Raw genomic sequence first — 22,507 nt, 5'->3', positions numbered from 1 at the left:
GAAAACAACAACAAAAGAACGTAAGAACTTTACTATGCCATTTTCAAACCAATGTTAATATTAAATATGTCATATTGCCAGCGATCTTTCTGCACTTAAGTGTAATACTTCGAATTTACCCAAAGCTCCCAATACCGTGAATTCTTCGCATACCCAGAGGGAGATTGTAAAAGCATGGATTCATGATGACATGCTATATTTACCCTGCCTATCACCTCCGATAAAGAAGGGGAGATAGTTGATTTCCATGACTTAGCTATTGCCATTCTAGCAGCAATGAAAACATGGTGTATCAGTACCCGATGCTCCGCCATTATGTCTTCCAAGCCAATGTCTAAAATAGCCAATTCTGGGCAGAACCTCATAGGTTCTCCTATAATTTCAAGAATGAGGCGAAATACCTCCCTCCACAGTACCCCCACCCTAGGGCAGGACCACCACATATGCAACGTGGAACCCAGGGAACCACATCCTCTCCAGCAGCCACTAGAACTGCCTTGGAATATGTGTGCACATCTGGAAGGAGTTAGGTACCATCTCATGTGGATTTTACGGGTGAGTTCAATATGGTTAACACATTTGGAGTGATGAGTAATCCAACTAGAAGCTTTCATCCATTGTGCCAAGGAAAACGTCGAACCCATCTCCCGTTCCCATCGTAATATGTGAACTGTCTTCCCTGAGGACTGTTTTTTCAAAATTAGATCATAGCTACAAGCTAGACCCTTACTGTGACCTTGCCATTTAAACAGGAATTTATGATATGGGGAAAGGCTTTTGGGTTGAGCTGGGATGGCTATAGTTTGTATCATATGTCGTATCTGGAGATACTGGTAAAACATGGATTTATTTACGTCATATTCCCTTACCAACTGCTCAAAGGATTTGAAGTGTTTTCCCTCATATAAATCTGAGAGAGCTGTTACGCCCAGCGATTCCCATGTCTGCAAAAATACATGTGGGACCAAAGGTTGAAACGCTTGCAATGGTATATGATCATTAGATAAGTACACCCAGCGATTTGCGCATACCTCTAATTTCCAGCATTTCAGTGCATCAGATGTGGTTACCAAGACCACCTTAGACCTATCTGTCCCCACATATGTCGCGGCCATCAGATTACGAATGGAGGAACGGGGAAACATCTCATTTTCCAACTGTGCCCAAAGTGACGGAGCCGAGGAGTTCCATAACGAACCTAACTGGTCTAGGATGGCTGCTACGTTATATGCCGTTACCTCTGGGACTCCCAGACCCCCTTCCTTAACCTTCTGATACAATAAAGATTTGGTAACCCTCGCTCTTTTATTATTCCAAATGAACTGGAGAAACATATGTTGAATTTGAGAAGTGATGCTAGTAGGTATTAACAGTGGAATAGTCCTACAGAAATACAAGTATTTGGGAAGCAGTAACATTTTAACCAAATTGACTCTAGCAATCCAGGATAACTGGAACTTGTTCAGTCTTTCACACTCCAGTCGTAAATCTGCTATAAGCCCTGAGTAATTTTCCTGCAGAACCAGAGACAACGAGGAGTAGAGTTTTATCCCCAGGTATGCCAACCCTGATTTTGCCCATGCCATATCAAAGTTGGACAAAGTGCGTTTCAATTGAGGCTCCACATGAATTGGTAACATCATGGACTTTGAGACATTTAATTTATAATATGATACCTCTGAAAACTTAGAAATGATGCTGAGTAATTCTGTCAGAGATATGAGGGGAGAAGTACAGGTCACAATAACATCATCTGCATATAATCCGATTTTGTGTTCTCTTCCTCCTACCCTTATACCCGAGATTTTTTTAGAATTTCGAATCATTTCTGCAAATGGTTCCATACATAGGGTAAAAATTAGTGGGGATAGAGGGCATCCCTGCCTAGTCCCATTAGTGATATTAAAGGATCTAGAAAGAATCCCGGAAGACAGAACCCTAGCCGAGGGCGAGGAATATAGTGACCCTATAAATCAGTAACTTCTCTAACCCGGTGAAAAAAAGCGTCTTTGGCTTTTAACCCCTTCTCGTTTTAAACAACTTTCAGATTTTCATTTTCGTTTTTTTCTCCCCACATTTCAGAAGCCATAACGTCTTTATTTTTCCGTCAATATAGTCCTATGAGGGCTTGATTTTTGCGGGACGAGTTGTAGTTTTTCGTAGCACCATTTATTTTGCCGTATAATGTACTAGGAAACGGGGAAAAAATATTTGTGGGGTAGAAAATGAAATAAACAGCGATTCCTCCATGGTTTTTTGGGCGCCGTTTTTACGTATTCATTGTGCAATTAAAACAACATGTTACCTTTATTCTGCGGGTCAATACGATTACGGCGATAACAAATGTGTGTCGTTTTTTCTATATTTTACTACTTTTACAAGTAAAAACCGAAGTGTAAAAAAGAAAATTTATTTTGCGTCGCCAAATTCAGAGAGCAGTAAAATTTACATTTTTCCGTCGATTAAGTGGTATGAGGGCTTATTTTTTGCGGGATAAGCTGTAGTTTTTAATAATACCAATTTGGGCTACATGCGACGGTTGAATCACTTTTTATTCCATTTTTTGTGGGAGATGAGGTGACCAAAAAATAGAGATTCTGGCGTTTACATTTATTTTTTTCTGCCATTCACCGTGCGGGTTAAATAATGATATATTGTAATAGTTCAGACTTTTACGGACGCGGCGATACCAATTATGTTTATTTATTTACTTATTTACTATGCTCGAGGGGGGAAATGGAAAAAGTTGGTTTTTTTTAAACTTAAAATATTTTTTTATTTTTTTTACACAAAAAAAAAATGTAACTAATTTTTGCTTTTTTTATTAGTCCCCCTAGGGGACTTCAACCAGCGATTGTTAGGTCGCTTGCACGATTTACTGCAATACTAATGTATTGCAGTATATCGTGATTCTGACAGGCCCGAGGCAGGGCTTAATAGGTGCACAAAGATGGTGGACCTGGGGGTCTTCATTAGGCCCCCAGGCAGCCATAACAACCATTGCCCCCCCGCGATTGCGTTGTGGGGGGTGAGATGAGCTGTTAGAGGGGGTCGCAACCCTCTTTCTCACAATTTAAATGCTGCGGTCGGTATTGGCTCGATCGCGATGCCGCTAGTTACTCTGAAGTGTCGGCTGTAACAAACAGCCGACACCGTCATCGTATGGAGCGAGCTCACTGCGTGAGCCCGCTCCATACTTCCTCTTCCCGGCTGTGACGTAACTGTATGTCATATGTTGGGAAGGCGTTAAAGGGAGCCTGTCATGATTTCACTGTCCAGATTCGCAGCGATTATGCCGCAAAAATTGCAGCTCAGGAAAAAAAAAATCATACTTACTCAAAATGCTCTCCTTCTTTCTCCAGTCCGGCCTCCTGGGATGACGTTTCCAATCACACGCTGCAGTGTCACATGCCCTACAACGTCATCCAGGAAGGCTGGACTACGCGCAGAGAAGAGGGAGGTGGGAAGTATGATTGTTTTGTTTTTTTTCCGCTGCGGATATGCCATTCGAAAAACCGCACCACAATGTGGTTCGATTTTTCGGACGGAAGGTGCTGCCGGTTCCAGGCTGGATATGCCGCGCAGTTTTTACGCAGGGTATCTGACCTGTGGGAATTCGGCCTTCGAGAACTTAAATGCAGCATGTCGTCCGTGCCGCTAGGGAATATTTACTATTTTTCCTGCATTGCCGCTTTCTCTGCCCATAATGTGCATAGGGAGAAATCTGTCATGGGGGGAAATCTGTCATGGGGGGAAATCTGTGAATCGGCAGATGCAGCAGCGGTTCACGAATAGCGTGACTCTTCTCTGGCGGCACTGACAACGCACTGCATGTAAAACTGCTTCACTTTAGTAAATCTGTGACAGATCACTGAAATCAACATGTTTGTCACCACTGCATGCGGCCCTCAGCATAACCCAGATGACAGGTTCCCTTTAAATGTTATGCGTGTGTGTTGTGGGGGTGTATATATCATGTCTCTGCGGTAAGCTTTGATAAGGTTTTCTAGCAATTGCTGGCTTTTTCTGATCTTTTGTTTTTTTTTTTTCTCACTCCAACCCCAGGTAAATGCCAATGAGCTGACAAATGGCGTCATTAATGCTGCATTCATGCTGCTCTTCAAAGACGCCATCAGACTGTTCGCTGCCTACAATGAAGGGATCATTAATCTGCTAGGTAAATATCTCCATTCTGCCTTGTAAAGCCAGCTCCGATTTGCATCTCCGTTTTTGAATAATCAAAAGGTCTGAAACTGCCTCATCTTCTCCAGTTACTATTATGTGTTGATACATTACGAGTCCTTACCGCAATGCAAAAATCAAGTGGGCACAGCTTTTGTGACCTCTGTATCATCCCAATATGCTATAGGAATAATTGGCTAGACCTGACTCACAAATTTTAAGTCCCAACGGGAGCCAACATTGTAGGATCCTACAGCGCCGGCTCCTGTACTAGACGTTGGCCTAGGAGATGTAGCAGGGTGCCTAGTGTACGGGCCTAGGAGATGTAGCAGGGTGCCTAGTGTACGGGCCTAGGAGATGTAGCAGGGTGCCTAGTGTACGGGCCTAGGAGATGTAGCAGGGTGCCTAGTGTACGGGCCTAGGAGATGTAGCAGGGTGCCTAGTGTACGGGCCTAGGAGATGTAGCAGGGTGCCTAGTGTACGGGCCTAGGAGATGTAGCAGGGTGCCTAGTGTACGGGCCGCGGACGGTGCACGCTGAAGTTTAACATAAAAATACCTGAACGCAATGATTAGGAAAAGCGACTATATATCAAACTCCTCCACTATGTTTCTTCTTTATAACCGGAGGTGCGTTCACTTTTTAGCATTCTTCCTTTTAACAAATGGATGTAATCTGCATGAGAAGTTGCTGTGGGATAATCTATTTCTTGGTCATGTGCCTGAAAACCAGGTCCACGTGCGAAAGGCGCGGATTACCAATTAATTGTAAATGGCCGGACTATTCGGTATTACCTAAATAATGGTGCGGCCATTATCCATCTTCTTTAAATCCGCAGCCACCAGACATGGATGTGTTTTTCAGGCGCTTGCGGCAGTCGCTACGTGTGTCCTCTGCCTTACTGTCCTGCAACTGTAACGAGCCGTATACCTGTGTAACGACCTGGACAGAATTGTATCCCCTAAAAGTAAAACCGTAAAGTTCAATGACACAAGCCGAGATCTTGACATCCGTGAGGGATTCGTGCAGAAAGTATATTTATTTGCTGAAATCGTAAAACCGCTTTAAGGCCGGGATCATATACGCCGTTTTGGTGCCGTTTTTTTGAGCCAAAGCCAGAAGTGGATCCAGAAGGAAGTAAAGGTGTAAAGAAAAGACTGATGCTTCTTCTTATTTTTGTGTCCACTTATGGGTTTGGCTCAAAAGACCAAGCCAAAAAAGTGCCACAAAAACGTGTGGTGTCCTGGTCTAAACCACGTTGCCCTTTAAGAAAACTTCTGAACAGGTCCCAGAGAAGCATCTAGACTTTTGTAGCACCACTGTAACCCTTGAGTGACCGCTGCAGTCCACGAGATTACATGCAACTCAATGTAGTCCTTTGGACTGTAGCTAAATAATTAAAATCAATCCGTAAGGCCTCATGCCCTCTTCAGGTTTTTTCGTCAGGGTGCTATCCATTTTTTTTTTTAACCGATCGCACCCTGACGCATTAATTTTAATGGGGCCATGCACACTTCCGTCGTTTTAACGGAACTATGCGGCCGTTCTGTCAAAAATAGGACCGGTGAAACAACGGACTGCACACTGAAGCCATCCGTGTGCGGTTCGTGCTTCACAGATTCGTCGTTAGCGGCCGTACAACGGCCGACGGATGTGTCCATGCAGCCTAACCCTGGCCTAAAACTTTACAAAGAAAATATTTTATTATTGTTCCCGTTCTAGGATCTGTTTGTAAATGCTTTAAGGGGTTTTCCAAGTTATTTTAAAAAATTGGCAACGGTAGGAGGAGTGCAAGAAAAAAACCAACCAATTGCTCAACTCACTGATCCTAGTCATTCCAGCGTCTCCGCCCCGTTCCTTCCCGCTGCTGTGTTGTGACGTAGCTGCAGTGATGTCGTGCCTATAAATCCACTTGATCGCTGCAGCCAAACACTGACCTCAGCGCTCCAGTGCCGTATACCCATTGAGACCAGTGATTGGCCGTAGCGATCACGTGGGTATATGGGCACGTCATCGCTTCGGCCATGTCAAAACAGCGGTGGGATGGAATGAAGCGGCGGCGCTGGATCAACAAGGATCCGTCAGTTGAGCAATTTTTTTTGCATCCATTGAACATTTGCCAAGTTTTAAAACTCGGATAACCCTCTTAAAGTGGCAACGACACCTGTCTGCACTGCCTGGATAGAGAAGAAATGGACACAAAACGTTTTAGCTTTTTTATGTATTTTTGTTTCCTTTTAGAAAAATATTTTGACATGAAAAAGAACCAGTGTAAGGATGGACTGGACATTTATAAGAAGTTTCTCACTAGAATGACCAGAATCTCCGAGTTCTTGAAAGTAGCAGAGGTAAGGATAGCCATTTTCTGGTGTTGTCCCATCAGGACAGCCCTAATAAGGCATTTAAACGTCAAAGGGGCGGAGTTCCCTGCTTGGGACCTCCCATTATTAGACAGAGTGGAGAACAGGTGCAGCGAGAGAAGCTTCCGCTTTGGTGGTCTCGGTCTAGTCATGTATTGCACGGTCGACATCCAATACCACGTTTCTCCTGCAGTGGCCGCTTTCTGCTTCCTTTGATGTAGACAGGTTATAGAAGCCGATCAGCTGATTGCCGGAGTGACTTCATTCTATGACACCATTCATTAGTTTGTTCTACAATAACATTTCTATCTTGGGATCTGATAGCTGTTGGATTATTAATTAAATGTACCTTCTGGTTTATCACCGGGACATAGAGATATAATGTAGGATAATCTTTGGTGATTCTACTCGATCAGGGAACTGCATAAAAACCCTGTTTATGATCTTCCCAATGTAAAGCTTTTACAAGCAGGAGCCGGACTATAATTCAGCAGAGAATCCCTGGGGCTTTCCTGTCAGCCCCTTAACAGTCTGTTAACTACAAGTTTATTATGGGATTATTCCTGCAGAATGGATGGAGAGAGAGACATGGAGAGAGAGAGAGAGAGAGACATGGAGAGAGAGAGAGAGACATGGAGAGAGAGAGAGAGAGAGACATGGAGAGAGAGAGAGAGAGAGACATGGAGAGAGAGAGACATGGAGAGAGAGAGAGAGAGAGACATGGAGAGAGAGAGAGAGAGAGACATGGAGAGAGAGAGAGAGAGACATGGAGAGAGAGAGAGAGAGACATGGAGAGAGAGAGAGAGAGACATGGAGAGAGAGAGAGAGAGACATGGAGAGAGAGAGAGAGAGACATGGAGAGAGAGAGAGAGAGACATGGAGAGAGAGAGAGAGAGACATGGAGAGAGAGAGAGAGAGACATGGAGAGAGAGAGAGAGAGACATGGAGAGAGAGAGAGAGAGACATGGAGAGAGAGAGAGAGAGACATGGAGAGAGAGAGAGAGACATGGAGAGAGAGAGAGAGAGACATGGAGAGAGAGAGAGACATGGAGAGAGAGAGACATGGAGAGAGAGAGACATGGAGAGAGAGAGACATGGAGAGAGAGAGACATGGAGAGAGAGAGACATGGAGAGAGAGAGACATATGGAGAGAGAGAGAGAGAGAGACATATGGAGAGAGAGAGAGAGAGAGACATATGGAGAGAGAGAGAGAGAGAGACATATGGAGAGAGAGAGAGACATATGGAGAGAGAGAGAGAGAGAGACATATGGAGAGAGAGAGAGAGAGAGACATATGGAGAGAGAGAGAGAGAGAGACATATGGAGAGAGAGAGAGAGACACATGGAGAGAGAGAGAGAGACACATGGAGAGAGAGAGAGAGACACATGGAGAGAGAGAGACATGGGGAGAGAGAGAGAGAGAGAGACATATGGAGAGAGAGAGAGAGAGAGACATATGGAGAGAGAGAGAGAGAGAGACATATGGAGAGAGAGAGAGACATATGGAGAGAGAGAGAGAGAGAGACATATGGAGAGAGAGAGAGAGAGAGACATATGGAGAGAGAGAGAGAGACACATGGAGAGAGAGAGAGAGACACATGGAGAGAGAGAGAGAGACACATGGAGAGAGAGAGACATGGGGAGAGAGAGAGAGAGACATGGAGAGAGACATGGAGAGAGAGAGACATGGAGAGAGAGAGAGAGAGGCATGGAGAGAGAGAGAGGCATGGAGAGAGAGAGGCATGGAGAGAGAGAGACATGGAGAGAGAGACATGGAGAGAGAGACATGGAGAGAGAGACATGGAGAGAGAGAGAGAGAGAGAGACATGGAGAGAGAGAGAGAGAGAGAGACATGGAGAGAGAGAGAGACATGGAGAGAGAGAGAGAGAGAGAGACATGGAGAGAGAGAGACACATGGAGAGAGGGAGAGAGAGAGAGAGAGAGACATGGAGAGAGAGAGAGAGAGACATGGAGGGAGAGAGACAGAGAGACATGGAGAGAGACATGGAGAGAGAGACATGGAGAGAGACATGGAGGGAGAGAGAGACATGGAGAGAGACATGGAGAGAGAGAGAGACATGGAGAGAGAGAGAGAGACATGGAGAGAGAGAGAGAGACACATGGAGAGAGAGAGACACATGGAGAGAGAGAGAGAGACACATGGAGAGAGAGAGAGACATGGAGAGAGACATGGAGAGAGACATGGAGAGAGACGTGGAGAGAGAGAGAGAGAGACGTGGAGAGAGAGGGACGTGGGGAGAGAGGGACGTGGAGAGAGAGGGACGTGGAGAGAGAGGGACGTGGAGAGAGAGGGACGTGGAGAGAGAGGGACGTGGAGAGAGAGGGACGTGGAGAGAGAGGGACGTGGAGAGAGAGGGACGTGGAGGGAGACGGGGAGAGACGGGGAGGGGGGGAGAGACGGGGAGGGGGAGAGAGACGGGGAGGGGGAGAGAGACGGGGAGGGGGAGAGAGACGGAGAGAGGGGGAGAGGGAGAGAGAGAGCTCGGACAGTTTCCACTTCAAGGAATTGCTTAGGGTCAGTTCACACATTTTTTATTTTTTGCTGATTTTGAAGTGTTACAGTAGCAGTTCTGGAATTAGGTTAATAAACCAGTAATATAATTTATTATACTGGATGCTGCAGTGCATTGAATCATGTAAGGCACAGAGAGAAAGTAAAACATTAGATCTGGGATGGGTTCCTGGAATGGCTCTTTAATATGTTCTAGAGTTTGGGCGCAACTACATAGCGCTCAAAGCTCTGCTATTGTTAATCTGAGCCCCTAATCGCCTTCATGGGCATAGCAGCTTACTGCATGCGGTTTTATTATGGAGTTCAATGCATGATCTATTTACAGCAAGCTCCCTCTAGTGGTGGCTGCAGTCAGACAGAATTGTATTATTTAAAGAGGACCTGTCGCCTCTCCTGACATGTTTTGTTTTAGTAACTAATTATATTCCCCATAAAATAATACTAGAGTATCTGTTCTTAGAACTCTGCTTTGTACCATTCCTCTGTTATTCCTCCAAGAAATGTATGAATGAATTAACTAGGTGTTACCAGTTGGGGGGGGGGGGTGTCCCTACACAGACTGACACTCTCCAATCAGTACTGACCGAGTGAGACTGTGTAGGGACACGCCCCTTTGACGAGGAGAATGGCAACACCCAGTCTTCAATTTAATCAAAGTTCTAGGAGGAATAACCGAGGAATGGCACAATGCAGAGCTCTAAGGCTATGTTCACACGGAGTATTTTGGGGGAGGAATATCTGCCTCAAAGTTCCAAACGGAATTTTGAGGCAGATATTCCTCCCCCAAAATACTCCGTGTGAACAGCAATTATCGCGCCGTTTTTCGCCCGCGGCCATTGAGCGCCGCGGGCATAAAACAGCGAGATATACGCTTTCTCCTGCCTCCCATTGAAGTCAATGGGAGGTCGGAGGCGGAAGCGCCCGAAGATAGGGCATGTCGCTTCTTTTTCCCGCGAGGCAGTTTTACTGCTCGCGGGAAAAAGACGCCGACGCCTCCCATTGAAATCAATGGGAGGCGTTCTCGGGCCGTTTCTGCCGAGTTTTGCGACGCGGTTTCCGCGTCAAAAAACTCGGCAAAAGACCCCGTGTGAACATAGCCTTAGAAAACATGTTACAGAATTGTTGTATGGGGAATACAAATATTTACTAAAATAGACCTGTCAGGAGAGATGGCCAGTCCTCTTTAACCCTGTCTTTGCTGGCTGTTTCTACTCCTTCCTATGTGACCAGCGCACTGTTAATATGTGGATGTTATGGAAGATGAACAGGGATATACTTGGATTATCAACACTTCTTTTTTTCCTCTCTCCTTTTGTAGCAAGTCGGGATTGACAGGGGAGATATACCCGATCTATCTCAGGTAAGAGAAGTGTCATTTTCTGCTATTGAACCTTAATTTTTATATTAAGATAAAGTAAGTCTCAAAACATTACCTGCTGGAGGGCAGAAGTCTAGAGACACTGGTGGAACTATGTAGGCTCCTTTTTTAAGCGGTTCAATATATGTGTGTGTGTCTCTCAGCTACTACAGGAGGTACCATTATACATACGCACCTGCTATATGCGCTTAACCCCTTCGGGACGAAGCCATTTTTTTATTTTAGTTTTTCAAATAAAAATTTTTTTTTTTTTTAATATATTTTACTACTTTTATTGATGATAAACTTTTTGTTACAAAAAATGTTGCCGCCACATTCTGAGAGCCAACTTTTTTGTTTTTTCACCGATTGAGCGGTGTGAGAGCTTATTTTTTGCGGGACGAACTAGTTTTTATTGGTACCAATTTTTGGTATGTAGAATTTTTTGATCCGTTTTTATTACTATTTTTTTTAGAGCTAAGTTGACCAAAAACCAGCAATTTTGCCGTTTTAAATGTTTTTTAATTTTTACGGCGTTCGGTGTGCGCCTTAAATAATGCTATATTGTAATAGTTCAGACTTTTACGGACGCAGTGATACCAATTTTGTTAACTTTTTTTATTTTTTACATTACTTTACAAGGAAAATGTGAAAAGAGGGGGTTTTTGAACTTTTAATATTTACATTTTTTTTCACTGCTGAAAACGTTTTTTACACAGTTTATTAGCCCCCCTAGGGGACTTGAACCAGCGATCGTTAGATCGCCGGTACAATATACTGTAATACTAACGTATTGCAGTATGTTGTCATTTTTACAGGCTTCTGTTAAGCCCTGCCATAGGCACATCATACCAGAGGCAAAGTGAAGGCAGACCTGGGGTCCTTCGTTAGGCCCCTGGGCTGCCATAACAACTGTCGTCACCCCCAGATCTCACTGCGGGGCGGATGGGGGCGAAGAGCTGTCAGAGGGGGCCGCCCCCTCCAACGCCTCAGCATTTGAGGGGTTAAACAGCCAGGAACAGCGCGATCGCTGCTCCCGGCTGTTAGTCCCGGGTGTCCGCTGTAAAATACAGCCGACACCCGCAGCATATGGCACTCGCTACAAACCTCACCCCACGCACCCGGAGGTAATAGTACGTCTGGGTGCGCGATGGGGTTAAAGGAACACTCCAGGAAAAACCGATATTGTGTTATACCTAGTGCAGGGCCTCGCGGGATTCTGCATGATTTAAAGAACGGCAAGAAAAGAATCCGTGTCATGCATCGCCCCCTATACCCTGCGCTAGGCATAAGCGTGAGCGTCCTGCCTGGAGTGTTCCTCTAACCCCTTCCCGCTCCTGGACATTCTATTATGTGATAAAGTGGTGGTTTTCCAGTGCAAAACCTGCATCAATAATCGTATCTGTTCTCCGTATAACACTCCCTTTTTCAAGCATACAGCCCGTATTGTCTCATCAGCTGAGCAATTTCACAACCGCTACTGTAGTCTTCTATTTGCCTTAATCTCCCTGAGATTTGGGGAAACTCCATGATGACAGTCACGCTGGGGTTTTCCCCGCACTCCCAGAAGTCTCTACCTCCGTTTTCTTTGGTCGTGGGTTATTAGATATGGCGCCGGCAGTATGGGAGGATGAACTTATTCGTGTTTCCAGGCTCACACAGATCACAGCGTAGAAGACCCACTCATTACTGTGATCAGACCAGAGGAATGTGTTGGGGGAATTTTATTTCTCCACGTTTAGTACTCTTCGTCTAAGGAAGTTGCCAGTTCTCCGTCCAGATGTGTGGGTTCCAGCTGCTTTGTGGTGCAGAGATTTCCCTGAGGACAGAGCTCCCTGGTACGCAGCCGCCGGCTCACTAGAGACTTCTGTACTTTACATCATTAATTCTGGCGTATTGATCCTAGGACTATAATGGATGACGGCTGCAGGCAGCCACGACATCTGCCGAACAGCAATATCTCTCCACGTTCTGGGAGGCGGCAGCGGCTGCTTGCTTGGAATTGACGTTTCGTTGAATTTAAAGGGAACCGGTCAGGAGGATATAAGCCCCGACCCAAGCAGCCACCACTGCCTTATAGTGTATATAAATAGCTGTCTTCACAAGTCCCTGTGTGAATAATAATAAAAGATGTATGAAAATAAGGCCTAATTCACACGACCGTGTTTGATCCGTGATATACGGTCCACATGTCTGCTGCGTTTCCCGGACCAAACACAGTTCAGTGAGCCGGACTCCTAACATCATAATAATCTATGATACTAGGAGTCACTGCCTTCCTGCAGGAATACTGTCCAGTACTCTAATCAGGTTTTCAATACGGGATGGTAGTCCCGCGGGAAGGCAGTGACTCAGGGTCATGAATGACTATGATGCGGCCGACATACGGTCCGTATATTACGGACCAAACACGGCCGTGTGAATAAGGCCTAAAGTGTTATGGAGAGTGAGACGCTCGCTTGTTCCCTAATGACGCCGATTCTGACTTGATCGACATTCCGGACGTCCTCTTCTGGCAGCCTTACGCATGTGCTCCGATAAGTACACCCAGCCTTACTGTGCTTGGAGCCATCCGGCTGTCAGTAGGGGGCTGTCAGTAGGGGGCTGTCAGTAGGGGGCTGTCAGTAGGGGGCTGTCAGTAGGGGGCTGTCAGTAGGGGGCTGTCAGTAGGGGGCACTAAGCCCCACATCTCAGAAGACAAAACAGAGAGGGCTTTAAGGGAATGTCCATTTATATGATCGTACATGAATAGTTATATTTACAGGCTCCTTTACACTTAGCAATTTTTAAAACCAAAGACGAACTGGCCAGGTATCATTTCCATCACCAGGAAACAAAAGAATCCTATGTCTTGTGTAAAGGGACCTTTGTTTTTAGGATCCCTGCACCGAACACCTATAAATGTTCTTTATATGCAAATCTAATGCAGTATTTTTTTTAGCTGCACTGCTTTTGTTCCGTATGTAGCTCCTATGAACTATGGAGAGGAGAACTGGCTACATAAAGTGCCAACATAGACGACCTAAAGTGCCCACATCATGTGGATCTACAGGTGCCAGGAAGGCCTGCGTGCACAGGTCGGGGGATTACCAGTTAATGATTAGTTAGCAAAAAAATATTGAGTTTCATTGTTTATATATGTGCAAAAATGTAAGTTCACATTAAAGGGACATAATCACTTTAAAGTATTCGTTTCTCTGGAGAGGGTCTGCGCAGGTTTTTAACACATTAGGCCCAGTTCACACTCAGTTTTTTGGCGCTGATTTTGACATGGAAACCGCATCGGACTCCGCAACAAAAAAAATCAGAATAGTAAAGGGGATGGAAGTAACCAGGACTGGGGCCTCATAGCAGCCACATAGACTGGCACCTTTGAAAAGAATATAAAAAGTTCCATTACAGTAAAAATATGAAAATCGTTCTGTAATAATGACTAGACATGATGCCTATAGCCTGAGGCTGCACTACTGAGAGATTGATGACTACAGATTGTCATGGAATTGGACCATATTGCCATATATCCTCATCATCTGTGGCTTGAATAGTGCTGGTTGTGTGCATTGATGTGGACGGTGATCTGAATCTACGGAAGTTTTTCACAACAAACACATAAGAACATAACATTTTGCCATCAGAACCTCTCAGTAGTGCAGCCTCAGGCTTCAGGCCTGTCATTTCACATGGTTTTATCTCGGCATAGTAGATGAGTAATAAAAATCTTTGACGTACACTTTATGGATTATTACATTTTTCTTTTGATCACCTTCTCCCTCCAACTTTGGCGCTGAAGCCCTCCTATCCTTTCTGACAATATCAGGTCTAATCTTTAAAGTATCGATTGCAAGTTATATTTTGTGATATCTGCAACTAATGTGATGTGAAAATATTAGTCTGTTACTGGTGACGTGTTATTACTGCGGTGGCTTGTGGATAATTAAAGGAAACGCACAATTTAGGCTCTGTTCACATCTGTGTCGTGGTTTATAATCAGTCGGCGCCCAATAAGTCTGACTTATAATGGGGTCCGACGCTTTGATTGGATCTGCAGTGGAGGGTCTGACGCAGATGAGAGCAGAGCCTCGTTTATTCATTCTTTTCCGATCCATTTTATTAATATTTAAAAAAAAAATTTTTTCACACACTCGTCTCTGAAATTTTGTTTTTTCATCTATCCTTGAGAACGAGTGATTGAGAACGACTTCAGCTGTAAATAGAAATGACTGGTGGGCTCCATCGGGCCGCCAGATAATTTTGTTTCTGGTCCCTCTTGGCTGCGTTTCTGTCCTTCGCTGCCACCATCACCCCATCATAGCCTGTCAATATTGGGTCATGCAGTTGGCGTATCCGTGCCATCTGCCACCTTCTGCATTTTTCTTGTGCCGGCAGCGGCTTGTAACAATACATCTGAAGTTGAATGTGAATGTCTCGCTGCCGGATTTCTTCTGATTTGGATGTATTATCTTCTCAGGCTCCAAGCAGTCTACTCGATGCTCTGGAACAACACTTAGCCTCTCTGGAAGGGAAGAAAATCAAAGACTCGACGGCAGCGAGCAGGTAGACACACAGATTTCAGATGAAAATAAATATTCTTGGTGTCATGTGAAGCTCCCCCTGGGGTGTTCTCATCGAGCTCGCGGCACGGATTGTCATTTCTGTAGACTAATGCTTCCACACTCGTTTTAGTAGCACTTTGTGTTTGTTTTATGATACGCTGGATATGTTCAGTGCTTTAGATTATAAAGGTATAATACACGTTAATAATATCTGTATAAACATCAGATTCTGACGATGGCACCGAGATCAGCGGCGCTACCTAGGTGTTGCTTATTTCCTGCAGGAAGTCTGGCAAGGATTTCTCGTCACTGACTGTGCAGTGCTACCACTCTAAAATAATAAAGAGGATCTTCAGCAGCTGCAGTGTGTATCGTAGCTGCTGCAGAACATCATAATACACCTCTCGGCCGCAGCAGAGTGTTCTAATGTTTTGACGGCCTGTTCCTGAATGTTTTAACCCCGCAGAAAACTCCCTTTCATTCTCTGGTTACATGTAAATGAGATCTGAGATTGCTGATTATATAAGCCTTGCAGGCAGCAATGCCACTCTCACATGGCAGACCTCCAGCAGGATGCTTCATTTTGCCCAGGAGATGCCACTAAATATGGATCTATTATGTTTTCGGTTTCTGAATGGCTGGTTATCTGTAAGCCATAAATGGATTATCCTCCGCGTAGAGGGCGCGTTCCCGGCTGTTTGTTTTAATCTACTGGGATTTTTAGCTTTAGGCTAATTAGTTTCTTAATGCCCAAGTGGGCATGTTTTTACTTTAGACCAAGTGGGCGTTGTACAGAGGAGTGTATGACGCGACCAATCAGTGACCAATCGGCGTCATACACTTCTCTCCATTCATTTACACTGCACTAGCGATATAGTTATATCGTTATGTGCAGCCTCATACACAAACACTAACATTACTGAAGTGTCCTGACAATGAATATACATCACTACCAGCCTGGACGTGATGTTTATTCAGAATCCTGACACTTCTGAATCTTTCCTGTGAGATTCCAGCAAGGCAAGCGTAATCTCGCGAGATTACGATGTAACCTGTCATTTCAAACGAGATTACGCTTGCCTTGCTGGATAGGCCACTTATAATGTGGTGACAGAGCCTCTTTAACAATCGTCTTCAGCACGGAGAACGCATTAACTGTGTAATGTATTCTGTTCACCAGTCTTTGAGGCAAGTTTTTTAACACCGTGCTGCATGAACGGCTTGGGTTTGTTTTCACGCACGCGCCCGTATCGTGATTCTATGGACGTCTTGTGTCTTCAGATGCTCTATTAGGGAGAAGTGTTTCCAGTTCAGGACGCTTCTCTGTCAACCGGAGCGCAGAGCAGCTACAAAAGCGCATTTCTCACTCTGCAGGACCTGGCACGTGGTTGCAATGGTCACTGTGTAATACTTTATTTCCCCTGTGGTAGCGCTGCAGGGGAATTCAACACTTGCTGGCAGGTACTTTCCACAGATTATAGCTGATCGCTGAGGGTCCCAGCAGGACGACACCCTGTATTGTACTACATATAAAAAGTGCATGTATTTTTATTGCATAGTACAGCGGATTTTCTCCTTGTAACTTTTTTTTTTTGCTGACTTGTTTTATCTGTAATCTCTGTGCAGCTAGGAGAAAAACGATGCAGTGATTTACACACATGATCTTCCTGCGCAAAGACTTAGTATTCCAAAGCATTATTTCTTTTCCGAGATATACGGACGGGCAGGCTATTAGGACCTACAATTGGCGCTGCTTAATAGGCATATACCGATGACAGGCTTGGTGGCCCCAGCTGCCATGGTAACCCATCAGTGCCCCCTGTAATTGCATCCTCTATCAAACCACTTGGGTGTCACTTTATCCATTCATCCTTATAAGGGGTTAAACCCCAGGGATCAGAGTTTAAAACACAGCCGCCTACTCCAACATCGTGCAATAGCCTCCAGATGAGTGACGGATATATTGCTGTTCATCAGGGGGTTAATACAACCTCTTCTCAGTCTGTTAATAGTGCGAGTTTCCCCTGTTTGTGATCAGCCATACTGGAGTCACTACAAAGAGCGCCTCTCGCTATAAAGTGCCTGTATTACATTAGCAACCTATTGCTTACAATGGATTCGGTATCATGTACTGCAGATCCTGATTGCACGACTGATAGTAGAATCAGCTTATTGTCGGGGGACTCTTCTAACAAAAAGCTCTTGTCCAAACCAGAGAAACACACACTCCTCATCTCGGAAAACCCTAAATTTGCTCTTCAATGATTAAAGGGGTTGTCCAAGCAGGGGACTGTCTTTTATACTGATGACTTATCCACAGGATAGGTAATCAGTATATGATCGGTGGGGGTCTGACTCCCAGAACCGGCACCGATCAGCTGTACCGGCAGCCTCCTGGCACCAGAAGCTATGCAGTGGTCAGTGTCTGAAGCAGATGGCTCCGGTCACAGTAGAGCGGCCGTGCTGGGTTACTGCAACTCTGCTCCTATTTAGGTTAATAGGAGCAGAGCTGTAGTAACCCATCATGACCGCTCTACTGTGACCGGAGAATTCTGCTTCCGACACCGACCACTGTGTAGCTTCTGGTGCCTGGAGGCAGCCAGAAGAGCTGATCGGTGCCTGTTCTGGGAGTCGGACCCCCCACCAATCATATACTGAGGAGCTATCCTGTAGATAGGTCATCGGTATAGATAACAGCCTCGAACCTGGACAACCCCTATAGGTTCTAAAGAGCCTCTCACCTCCAGATATCGCAATTCTGAGTGCCATTAATAATCTTGTACCGTTTTTGAGGCGCTGTAAGAAATGAGACCCCCCTCATTTTTTTTTTTACAGGGCGACAACGCTTTCCAACGCTGTGTCATCACTCGCAAGTACAGGCCTGTCTCTTACTAGGGTGGATGAAAGGGAAAAGCAGGCCGCTCTGGAGGAGGAGCAGGCCCGACTAAAAGCATTAAAGGTAATGTGGTCCTGTTTGTAAGTCACACAATGAGACGACTGCCGGTCATTCCCCCATTGATTTTCTTCCATACTGATGTCATCTATTTTTATTTTATTGTATTTTTTTATTTGTATTTTTTTATAAACCACTTTGCATTTCCTTTATGATTTTTTGTGTTTCCTTAAGGAACAGCGTCTTAAGGATCTCGCCAAAAAGCCTCACAATGCTTCCACTACGGCCTCTTCCCCTGTCTCGTCGTCGGCCGGCAGTATAAACACGACGGCTGCAATCGACCTGTTTTCAACACCTACTTCATTAAACAGGTATGTTTGTCAATTCTGTCATCCGCACCTGGAAGTGGAGCCGTGTAAATCTCCAAGGTATTTCTAGTAAAATTCTATTCATCTGAAATCTTTGTAATCTGGCACTTATTTTCAGCAGAGAACTGCAATGTAGTCTGGAAATTTCTCGGAGTCTCTCTGTCCTTACAAGTAGGTTTTCCATTACTCTGCAATAATCCAGAACATTTAATAATCTGGCACGTTCGATCCCATTGATGCCGTATTAAATGAATTTGACCATATTGAGCTCTTTCACATTACCTTGCTTTTTTCTCCTGGTAATGCTTTGTATAATCTTGGCCTATAGTTGAAATATAGAGATCCGTACAGTCATGGAATACAGAATTTCTCCATATTTTAAGTGATACTCAGAGCTATCGCCTGGAGCTGAGGTTCCCTGCCCCAAAGTTGTTTTACCTGGTCCCCGTGGTGTCTTCGGCAGACTGCTCAGGTCCCAGGCAGTGTCTTTAACCCACCCCCTATACATGTTCCCGGGTAGGTTCTGACAGCCCCTGCCCTTGACTGAACAGCCCGCCAGAAGACACCCGTAGATCATCTGTACGAATAGAACTACAGATCAAAATAATATACTGCATTATTTTCAGACTCCATTAATTTCCATTGGGGAATATAATTCTATTATTGATACAAACCTCTTATCGGTGAAGAAAAGTTAATTTTTCATCAGTGTATAGAATACGATACAAAGGTTTTGCAGAAGTGACATGTCAGTGAAACTAGGGATCGGTCACCGGATACGTCCTCTCCACCTGCTCTGTAGTTTATCTATTTTCCACGTGCATCAGTTTTATTGCTTTCCCTTTTTTATCTGTTGCTTATCACTTATTTGCCTTGTGGCTTCCTGTTCTTGCTAAAGTTCACTGATGGCAATAAAGGACTGTAGTATTTATTACCTGTTTGTCGTGACTATTGCAACATAGTCCTATATTAACCCCTTCCCCCTGCTTGCATTCTGGGCCCTAATGCCCAAGCCATTTTTTACATTTTTCCATTGTCACATTCGAAGAGCTGTAACTTTTTTATTTTTGCGTCGGCATAGCTGTATAAGGTCTTGTTTTTTGCGGGACGACTTGCAGTTTTTATTGGTACCATTTTGGAGTAGATGCGACTTTTTGATCACTTTTTATCACATTTTTTTTAAGTCAGGATTAACAGAAAACAGCAATTTTTCCATTGTTTTTTATTTTATTTTTTACGGCGTTCACAGTGCGGGTTAAATAATGTAACAGCTTTATAGTCTGGGTCGTTACGGACGCGGCGATACCAAATATGTGTAACTTTTTTGCTTTATTGTAGTTTTTTTTAATAGTAAAGCATTTTGTAAGGGGAAAAGCTGGGTTTTTCATTTTTTTTGTTTCACTTTTTTTTTTTTTATTAACTTTATTAAACTTTTTAACTTTTTTACTAGTCCCACTAGGGGACTTCACTATCCTCCGATCGCTATTATAATACACTGCAATACTTTTGTATTGCAGTGTATTACTGCCTGTCCGTTTAAAACGGACAGGCATCTGCTAGGTCATGCCTGCGGCATGATCTAGCAGGCATTCGCTCCAGGCAGACCTGGGGGTCTTTATTAGACCCCCGGCTGCCATTAGAGACACAGACACTCGGCGATTTTATCGCCGGGTGTCAGTGAGATGAGAGGGAGCTCCCTCCCTCTCTCCAAAACCACTCAGATGCGGTGCTCGCTATTGCGCACCGCATCTGAAGGGTTAAACGGGTGAGATCGATACTAATATCGATCTCACCCGGCAGAGCAGAGACGCCCCCAGCCCTCAGCTGCCTCTGGCAGCTGAGAGCAGGGAGATTTCACGGCTCCCTGCTCTGTTTACTTTATTCTACAGCAGCGACGTAGAATAGCGGCGCTCTAGAATAAAGCCCACTAATGACCGCCGTAAAAAGACGTATCGGCGGTCATTAAGGGGTTAAAGGTGTTATCTGGGGGATCAAAAATTGGATTTCAATAATATATATACTATGACTGCAAGGGGCTGCCACATTGCCTATTGCTTCAGTCCCGAGCAGACCATCAGCTGGCGCTTTGCTCGGGACGTCCATATTTGGTCAATTCAGGGGTTTCCTATTGCTGGAGTTCCCGAGCAGAGCATCAGCTGATTCTTTGCTCAGGGGACTCCAGTAGTGCTGCCGATGTCATTGTCCATATATGGATAATGACCGTGACGTGGGCAGAAGTGCCGGAGTCCCCGAGCAAAGCATCAGCTGATGCTCTGCTCGCGATCTCCAGCGATAGGGAACCCCTGAATTGACCAAATATGGACGTCGGGAGCAGTGCTGGAGTCCCGAGCAAAGCGCTAGCTGGTCGTCTGCTCGGGACTCAAGCAATAGGCAATCTGACTGCCCCTTGTGGTCATGTTCACAAACCGCACATGAAGCAAGCCCTCAGTCACCTGGGGCCGTGTCGGAGCATCATCATTATTAGAAAAGCTCCAGGTCTTCTGGAAACAATTCACGAGGTTTGAACTGCACCATTTAGTACAGAATTTTAAATGAAAGTATATTAGTAAGTTCCTTCACTTCACATAAATATATTATTGCAATGCAATTTTTGGTCCCCGGTCAGTGGTTACGCCTCAGGCTGCTTGTGTGGACCGATTGTCATTGCTGGCTGCTCACCATTGCATCTGACTTCTAGATCTGGCTAAGAACTACAAGATCCAGCTGGCCTATGGCCAGAATGGTTGACGTATAAGGTGTCTCTTCTGGACTAGTCTAATCAGTGACGTTGGTCATAGGTATAATTGTTTTTGTAGTATAACGATGCCTGGAAGCTGTAGAAGTTGTGTCTGAGCCCGGCCGTCGCGGGTGAGATATTTGTGTGGGCTGAGTGTAATTGCACAGACATAACAGCGCTTGTACTTTTCTCTTCTCAGCAGTTCCAAGCTGCCAAATGACTTACTTGACATGCAGCCAAGTTTCCAGCCAGCTGTTCATCCGCTGAGCGCCGTGCCGCAAGTAGCAAGTACATGGGGAGGTAAGCACCGTGCCGGAATCTTCTACCGCCGGCAGGAATTTCCCTAAGCCTGGAACATGCTGCAATGTAAAGCTTTACACCAGCTTACCGCATCCTTTAACATTTTTTGGAATGAAGGTGAATTTTTACAGTAGTTTGTGGGTGGGAAATGAGGAGGATTTCTGCAAAGCCGGCCATACACACAACATAATTGCTGACAATCTGATGTATAAGGGGCAGCCGGAGTGTCGCCTGCTTTCTGCGGAGTCAAAGATTTGGGATGTTGGATAATGGCACGTGTGCTCTTTTCTCCTCCTGGGGCAGAATTTAGTTTGGATTATTGCTCCTGATTGAGGAAAAAGTTGGACATAAAATTTGCGCAATGCGAGTCCAATCAGAGGCATCATCTGACCTTTAAAGCAGTATTCCTATAATCCGTATGTATCACCTGTCCACAGGATAGGCAATAAATATCTCACCGCTGGGACCCCCACCGATAATGGGCTTACCTTGCCGTTCCTGGGAGCCACATAGGAAATGTAGCGGTGTTTGGGCTTGCGCACTTCCACTCTATTTTTATCCGACTCCCAGTTAGGTAAGCCCGTTCTCGTGAATTGTCGGGGTCCCAGCAGTCGGACCCTTACCATTCAGATATTTATCACCTGTCCTGTAGATAGGTGATAAATATTGATTATATGAAACACGCTTAAACAGGAATATGCCTAAAGAAACCATTGGTCGCAGTCGGCGTGCTTGTACCCCGACCTACTCCCAAACTTGAAGGGGTCTGCTCATACAAAGCACCCAGTTCAAAATCTACATATCATTCATAGCTCTGCAGCCCCTCTAGTTTGGGTGTTGGGAGTGGTCCCATCTTTCTGACCTCCATTTGATATTTTGCATTCAGCTAGAAATAGTAAGGTAACCTACACCTACCCCGCTGTGTACTGGTCCTGCACTCCAGATTATTCAGAGCAGACAAAATGGTCCGTTACTTGATCTTTGTGTCAAATGAGAGAAATACATTCTGTGAATCTGATGTTTGGGTCAGTATACTGTGACGTCATTGCAGTATCCTCAATGGACAGATACGTCTTGGTATGGGGTGAGATTACAGGTCTGCGTTTATAAGGGCGGTCATATCTGAATCCCACTAGATGGCGCTAAGGTAGGCAGTTTAAAACACAGGGTTTCCTGGGTGATGATGCAAAGTGGGGTGTAATGGTAGAAAAGGGGGGGGGGTGGG

The 22,507-nt window shown here is 45.0% G+C and overlaps 1 protein-coding gene across 9 annotated transcripts in view; it reads left to right on the top strand.

The window, feature by feature from the left end:
* The window catches only part of PICALM (phosphatidylinositol binding clathrin assembly protein), an 82,976-nt gene that overhangs the window by 31,302 nt on the left and 29,167 nt on the right, over positions 1–22,507 (top strand). For 6 of the 9 annotated variants that reach the window (XM_075851417.1, XM_075851412.1, XM_075851420.1 and 3 more), the window contains exons 6-12: positions 4,066–4,177; positions 6,423–6,529; positions 10,393–10,434; positions 14,900–14,985; positions 17,820–17,943; positions 18,112–18,248; positions 21,182–21,282. In XM_075851417.1, the coding sequence (XP_075707532.1) occupies positions 4,066–4,177; positions 6,423–6,529; positions 10,393–10,434; positions 14,900–14,985; positions 17,820–17,943; positions 18,112–18,248; positions 21,182–21,282 (709 nt within the window). The remainder of the gene's footprint in view (positions 1–4,065; positions 4,178–6,422; positions 6,530–10,392; positions 10,435–14,899; positions 14,986–17,819; positions 17,944–18,111; positions 18,249–21,181; positions 21,283–22,507) is intronic. The other 3 variants (XM_075851415.1, XM_075851414.1, XM_075851413.1) reach the window with 3 other exon arrangements.

The sequence above is a fragment of the Rhinoderma darwinii genome, chromosome 2 (genome assembly GCF_050947455.1).
Source record: "Rhinoderma darwinii isolate aRhiDar2 chromosome 2, aRhiDar2.hap1, whole genome shotgun sequence".
NCBI lineage: Eukaryota > Metazoa > Chordata > Amphibia > Anura > Rhinodermatidae > Rhinoderma > Rhinoderma darwinii.
Note: the sequence above shows the minus strand (reverse complement) of the source record. Positions and strands in the feature narration are given on the sequence as shown.